Genomic DNA, 7,602 nt, shown 5'->3' with positions numbered 1-7,602 from the left:
AACTTCTAAGAACAATTAAAAATACCTAAGAGTGCACTCTCTCACTCTCCCTTTCTCCACATATACATTCATACACACACACACACACACACACACACACACACAAATAATAAGAAACCATGGAAACATGAGATATTCAAGAGAAAATATATATAAAGATGAGAACTAAAGAGGGGGTAGGGCCCTGAAATAGCTAAAAAGACCTTTATGGGTATGAGGGACAGCAAAATATACTTTAGTCTCTGAATTTTACACGACTACCCTGGACCTTGTCATCTATTAAAAAAAAAAATCACCGGCTTCTGTATAAAAATGTGCCTAACTTAGATGAGCTAGAGTTTGCATAATTTTGAGAGAGACCACACTTTTTCAAAGATAAAGGTATAGATAAATAGAATATCTATATTAAAAACTTGACAGCAGCAAATTTTTTTTAAAAAAGTTAATTTAACTTAATGAAAAATAGAGGGATTAAGGACATTTCCATAATGTCCTTGACAAGATGAAAACAAAAACTGATTTCAAGCACAACTTTAAATATTGAGAATTCGGCAAATAAAAAATTAATAATCATAAAAAGACAGCTGGATAAAGCCCTTTCTCCCCTCCCTCCACTGGCATTCAACATCCCCCTGAAATGAGCACCACAAACTTATCCAACTTATCCAATATCCCCCCTCCCACACCTTTTCAAAATCTAAGCTTTACTAAATTTACAGAAGAGAGGAAATTTCCATTAAAAAGAAGTCCCTTTAGAACAAGAATTTGTTTCCAAAATGTCCCCTTGGTCCTAAGGAGGGTTGTACCGACACCAGGCTACTTCATGCTGCTTTGGGGCTGTCACTGAAATTACCATCACACTTATGAAAAGACGGTGTGATATGTGGGAAGAAAAGAAAATGTCACCTTAAACTTCATGTTGGCCTATCTAACAGTTGATGTCAGGTTTTTTTTGCAAGTAAATCATCCTACAGAAAAAAAATCTGTAATCTTGCCAAAATATATGGTTGCCTCTGATCATCTTAGCTGCCTTTCCATTTCCCCCGACCATCCCGCCCAGCCCACCTTAACAACTTCTAAAGGACACACACACACACACACACACACACACGTTTTGGGATGGGGTAGGTATAAGATGAATTCTCTCTTTCCACCAACAGTCCTTCCTTTCTCTCCAAATTATGGATAATGAGGCCAGTAGTGTAATTAAATTTAGAAAGGTAATTATTGAAATAATCTCAAAAATGGTGGTGTCTGCAATGCAACAAAACTCACTTTATAGCTATCAGAGCCACCTGGAATGTGATAAACACTTTGTGTTTGCAACCCCAGATGCTGTACCAAAGGAAGTGCCATATTAGCAAATTACCACAAGAACCCACTACATTACAACTTGATTTTGTAATGAGAACTCCCATTCAACAGGAATAACTTTAAGATGTGACTGTTAAATTCAAGCGAGTTTCGGAGGGGGTGCGGGCAGGAAGAAGGACGGCAGGTTTGAGGGAGTTTCTCTGGGATCCTGTCCTTAGAAGCCTGTGATTTGCAGACTGCTATGCCTTCACTTGTTCTGCTGATCACTGGAGGGCTGAAGTTTAAGGAACATTCATTGGTTCTCAAACTGAAGCACTTAGCTTTGACGCTGCAGGTCAAAACTGCAGGGGAGAATGGATAGTCCTAAAGCTTAAGCACAAATGTTCACGGAACACATACCTCACTCCTAACTCTGACCCCTATGTACTCGGTGGCAGAGAACAATTTTTCTATCCCAGCTGTCTTTGTACCTAGAATCAGGAACATGACGACCCCCCCCTCCCCCGCCCCCTTTCACCTAGCGCCCCCCACCCCGCCCCCAGGCTCCGCTGCCTCTTGTCTCCATCCCTTTGTGACGCCAGTGGCTTAGGTGGAGCCCTAGCATGGGACTCACAAAGGCAGGTGCAAACCACAAGCGCCTCAGTGCCCTGGGAGCTTCAGGCTGGCTTGGGCTCCGGTCCTGCTACTCCAACCCCAAGGGCCCCTGAAAGCGAGCCCTGACACCTCCATCCTTCACCATGGCCAGCCAGTTATGCCTCCCTGCTGCCCCTCGCCTCGCATCCTTGAAACCCTTGAAGCCGCACTTGGGAGATGTCCAAGTGGGCATCTGTGTGGCGATCCAACGCAGCGACGGGCGAATCCATCTTGCTGTGGTCACAGAGATCAAAAGAGAAAACTCTTGGGTCACAGTAGAGTGGGTCGAAAAAGGAGTCAAAAAGGGCAAGAAGGTTGATCTAGAGACCATATTCCTGCTGAATCCCACGCTAGCCTCTGCGGAACACCCCACGCCGTCCTCCTTGCTGCCCTTGTCTCTGGCGCCCTCTTCGGCCATCGGGGACCAGTGCACCGCCACGCGGTGGATTGTGGCTATCCCCCAGAAAAACGAAACGCCCTCGGGGGACAGCCTGGCTCTGAGAGTCCCCAGCAATCCTTGCCTGATGAAGCAGAAAAAGTCTACCTGCCTACGGGAAATTGAGAAACTGCAAAAGCAGCGAGAGAAGCGCAGGCGACTGCAGCTGGAGATCCAAGCCCAGCGCGCCCTCAACGTCAACATGGGAAACCCCAACTACGAGATCATGCGCATGATCGAAGAGTACCGCAGGCACCTGGACTGCAGCAAGGTGTCCAGCCTGGAGCCCCGGGAAGACCACCGGATCTGCGTCTGTGTGAGGAAGCGTCCTCTCAACCAGCGAGAGACCATCATGAAGGATCTGGACATCATCACCATCCCCTCGGACAACGTGGTCATGGTGCATGAGTCCAAGCAAAAGGTAGACCTCACTCGCTACCTGGAGAACCAGACCTTCTGCTTCGACCATGCCTTCGATGTCACCGCGTCCAATGAGTTAGTGTATCAGTTCACTGCCCAGCCGCTGGTGGAGTCCATCTTCCGCAAGGGCATGGCCACCTGCTTTGCCTATGGGCAGACAGGCAGTGGGAAAACGCACACTATGGGCGGAGCCTTTTCGGGAAGGGACCAAGATTGTTCTAAAGGCATTTATGCCCTGGTGGCGCAGGATGTCTTCCTCCTGCTCAAAACCACAGCTTATGAGAAGCTGGACCTCAAAGTCTATGGGACATTTTTTGAGATTTACGGGGGCAAGGTGTATGATTTGTTGAACTGGAAGAAGAAGCTGCAAGTCCTTGAGGATGGCAATCATCAAATCCAGGTGGTCGGACTGCAGGAGCAGGAGGTGTGTAGTGTGGAGGATGTGCTGAACCTCGTGGAACTAGGAAGCAGCTGTCGGACTTCCGGACAGACATCAGTCAATGTCCACTCTTCCAGGAGCCACGCCGTGTTCCAGATCATCCTAAAGTCAGGAGGGAAACTGCATGGCAAGTTCTCCCTCGTTGACTTAGCTGGGAACGAAAGGGGAGCAGATACTGCCAAAGCCAACCGGAAAAGGCAGCTAGAAGGGGCGGAGATTAATAAAAGTCTACTCGCGCTCAAAGAATGCATCCGGGCTTTGGGTCAGAACAAGTCTCACACCCCATTCAGAGCCAGCAAACTGACGCAGGTGCTCCGGGACTCCTTTATTGGCCAGAATTCCTCCACTTGCATGATTGCTACGATTTCTCCAGGGTTGGCCTCTTGTGAAAACACCCTCAACACTTTAAGATATGCAAATAGAGTGAAAGAATTGACTCTGGATTTAAGGCCCCACCATCGTTGTCTCTATCCGGTTGGACCTGAGGTGCCACGGATGTTGGAAAATCACATTAGAGATTCAAAAACATCCCTTCAGAGGGATGGATTCGTTAAAACACCTTGTTTACAGACTGAGGAGGAAGAACAGGCTAAAGACATTGAAACATTCTCCACTCCATTAGTGAAGGATACAAGGACTTCATGGAAAGAATCAAGCCAATGGCCAGGGAACAACTTTCATGAGAGAGCTGGTGGGGTAAACTGTGATGTTGATTTTTGCATTGCCCAGTTACTGTCCATTTTGGATGGGAAAATAGGTGTTCTGACTGAGATTCAAAAGAAACTGAAATTATTACGAGCTGACCTCCAAAAGAAGAGCAAGTGTGGTGGAGCCAATGGCAAGAGGTCAGATCTGAAATGATGGATACACTGCTGTGGCCCTTACCTCTCTTATAAAAGAAAATGTCCAAATTATCTAGATATAAAGATCCTCCTGGAAAGCTTAAAACATCTTAAAATATGCTTGTCAGAAATGTCCTCTTCTTCCTCTCTATTTCTGTAGTTCGTTTTCATTTTGTAGGACATTGGTACTCCACTGGGAACCACTTGCCTCCCAGGGACATTTGACAATGTCTGGAAACATTTTCCATTGTCAAAACTGAGTTTGAGGGGGACTGTTATACTGGCATCCATTGGGTAGAAGGTCAGAGGTGCTATGAAACATCGTATGATGTACCAGACAGACTCCCACAAGAAATAACTATCCGGCTGAATGTCTCAATAGTACCGAGGCTGAGAAACTTTGCTGTAGAAAGAGCTTAGTTGTGATGAAGCCAGACAGCCCCAATCTGTGATTGGGAAGGCATTGCATTGCAGATTAAAGGGACCAAAATTAGAACACACCACCGGGTACACAACGGCATAAATCTAATGATACCCACTCACAAATCTCTCTCTGTTGCATGGATGTGTAGATTCAAATTCAAATGGTTTCTGAGCTCTAGTCATAATGGCAGGGGGAGCAGTGGGGAAGCGAGGGATTTTCTTTCAGGGACTCTGTGTGAGAACCTAGAGTTGAGACAGATTTTTATTTTTAATCCTTGAGTTGAAATCGTCAAAGTACTGTGCTTCCAGAGAGTGACAGAGTGTGTGTGTGTGTGTGTGTGTTGCGTAAGCACTGGCTTTGTTGACTATGGTGTCTTTAAGCTTTTTTCCCCTCACTTTCTTGCCAAATTTTTTGCTTACATAACTCAAATAAAAAGCTTTCTTCCATCAAATTAAGGTAAGGAGCCAGTCAGCAAAGTAGTAGAAAGGTTCTGGCCTGCAACAGGACACATCCCATAAAGGCCTCACAAGGAATGTGGGAGATATCAATGCCTTAAATCAATTGACTAAGGAGAAAGAATTCCTGATTCAGAGATCACAAAGTCCATCGTTTTGTGGGAAAAAAAAAAAAGGAGATAGAAGCTAATATAATTTGCAAATATAAATATAATAAATACTCTAATACACATCTACCTTAAGCAAACATACTGATAAAATGCTATAATGAAACAAGGATCTTTTGCTTCCAAGTCCACCAGTTCCAAGCTCCTTTTTTTAAGGAATAAAATGGAATGACTTGCAAAGAAAGTACATGGCAGACTGAGGAATTTGGGGGACACAGAAAATGAGTGTCCAAATTTTGTCACTATCTTTGGCAGACATGACCTATTGTTTTCAAAATTTTTCCTCTAAGTTGCAAAGACCTCACTGGCACTAAGGAAAACTGACACGTAACTACTAGAGAGTAGAATAGTAATGTCCTAGCAAACAGCTATCAGTAGAAAACAATTAGGATCATCAGGAACACCTGGTCTTTAGTAACTAGGCAAGATTATGGCCTCTGAATATTTTCCCCCTCTGATGCTTTATTCGTGCTCGTGAAGTTATATACTATTTTTAAACCAAATGAAACTTTGGAGATCTGTCTTCCCTTAGGACTAGGTGATCTCTCCTTCAAAATGAGATGTTTTTAATCTAAATTATTTTTGTATGCAAAGAAAAATTATGGGGTTAATCTTGCCTGGGTCCCAGTTCCAGTTCTATTATAGTAAATATCTGTAATTTTTGGCAAGCAACTTTGTCCCACTGAACTGCTTTCTTTTATATGAACCAAGGTAATTATAGCACCTGCTTCAAAAGATTGGAAGGTGGTTTTACTGTCTGCCTCCCTCTCTCCATCTTTTATGCCAATGACTAGTGCCTATTAGTGTTCCTGTTACTGTCATTGTCCTTGTTGCTCTACACCACCCTTATCTCCTCCCTACTCCCCCACCACACAATTTTGGGTAGCCTACTAGGAGTTTCGACATTCTGATACCAATAACATCCATTTTTTTTTATTTTATTTTTTAATGACATGCAACATACAGTGGAGCACATGAATCTTATCTATATAGCTCCATCAATGTTAACAAAGTGAATACACCTGTATAACCACCACATATAGCAAGATATAGAACATAATGTCCCAGAAATCTCATTCCTGCTTCATTTCACTCACTATACCCTGCATCAAAGGTAAGGACTATTCTGACTAAAATCATCAAAGATACGTTTGCCTCTTTTTCAGATTTATGGGATCAGACATTAGAAACGCATGCATCTCTTCTTTCTTTCAATCAAAATTATCTATGACCTGTCCTTTTTACATTGTTCTATAGTGTTTCACTGCATAAATAGCTCATAATTTATAAGTTTTACTCCTGATAGAAAACTGAGTTGTTTCTGTTTTAAACAATTACTAATGATGCTATGAACATTCTTACGCATGTCATTTGGTACACATATATATGTTAAGTATGCCTCAGAATGTAATTCCTGGATCCATAGTATGTTCATATTCAGCATAATAGGTCATACTAAGGAGTTTTCTAAAGAACTTGGATCAATTTTACACAACCATCATCATTTTACAAGAATTAGGGGTCCTCCATATGATTGCCTACACTTAGTATTGTTACTTTGTAAAATTCCAATTTTATGTGTATGGAAACATACCTCATTATGGTTTTTTTTCTCATGTGTATGGAAACATACCTCATTATGGTTTTTTCCCCTGATAATTAAAATTGAAGATCATTATATAGGCTTACTGGCTATTTAGGCCTTCTCTCTTATGCAATATATGCATTCTGGTTGCAAGTTCTTCTTTAGATAGATGTATTGCAAATATCTTCTACCAGTCTGTGGAATGCCTATTCACTCTCTTAATGGCATCTTTAATGATCAGAAGCTTATAGATTTAGTGAAGTTCAATTTACCAATTTTTAAAATTTAATCGTTAAGTCTCTATCTACCCCAGATCATGACGGTATTTTCTTTTGGCATCTTCTAAAAATGATTGTTTGGGCTCTAATTGGAGCCAGCACGTGCTCATCTGTATGCCTCCAGGTCAGCAGCAGAAGGCACCAGAGCCAAGTGAGACTCAATCCGCAGGGTATACGACCTCTTTGAGTCTGCAAGTGGACCACGTTTGGCAAATCTGCCATTAAGATGTGGTCCTGCCTTCTCTAAGCAGCTCTCCTCAGCATTAGGCTTCGCCGAAACTTCACAACCTCCCACCTGGATCCCCAAGCTCCTAAAAAGTTATTTTTGTCTGAGGATGGTCGCATCATTGTTTATTGATGAGGACAGGAGCTGGGGACTTCCTATTCTACAACCTTGCTCACCCTACGAGTCTTATCTCATTCAGAGTTCTCTTCATGGGAAGATTTTACTGATTCAATGTATATAGTGGACATAAGATGATTTAGATTTAGTATTTTTTTCTTATACAGTTTTAATAAGTTGTATTAATTTATTATCCTAGAACTATAGTATGCTCATTATCTTTAATGGTCATATTATTGGTTCCTAAGTTTTCATTCCTGATATTG

At 42.6% G+C, this 7,602-nt stretch overlaps 1 protein-coding gene across 1 annotated transcript; it reads left to right on the top strand.

The window, feature by feature from the left end:
* The first annotated feature begins 1,931 nt into the window (after positions 1-1,931).
* On the top strand, positions 1,932-4,214 carry KIF2B (kinesin family member 2B). Its single transcript, XM_027626265.1, has one exon. The coding sequence runs from the start codon at positions 2,052-2,054 to the stop codon at positions 4,101-4,103; it is 2,052 nt and encodes a 683-aa protein (XP_027482066.1). The 5' UTR covers positions 1,932-2,051; the 3' UTR covers positions 4,104-4,214.
* The last annotated feature ends 3,388 nt before the right edge of the window (positions 4,215-7,602 follow it).

Source organism: Zalophus californianus, chromosome 16, assembly GCF_009762305.2.
Source record: "Zalophus californianus isolate mZalCal1 chromosome 16, mZalCal1.pri.v2, whole genome shotgun sequence".
Taxonomy (NCBI): domain Eukaryota; kingdom Metazoa; phylum Chordata; class Mammalia; order Carnivora; family Otariidae; genus Zalophus; species Zalophus californianus.
The sequence above is the reverse complement of the archived record's forward strand: the minus strand, read 5'-3'. Positions and strand labels throughout refer to the sequence as shown.

Excerpts from the sequence above, each read along its gene's own strand:
- KIF2B (XM_027626265.1), top strand. The coding sequence starts at position 2,052 with ATGGCCAGCCAGTTATGCCTCCCTGCTGCCCCTCGCCTCGCATCCTTG.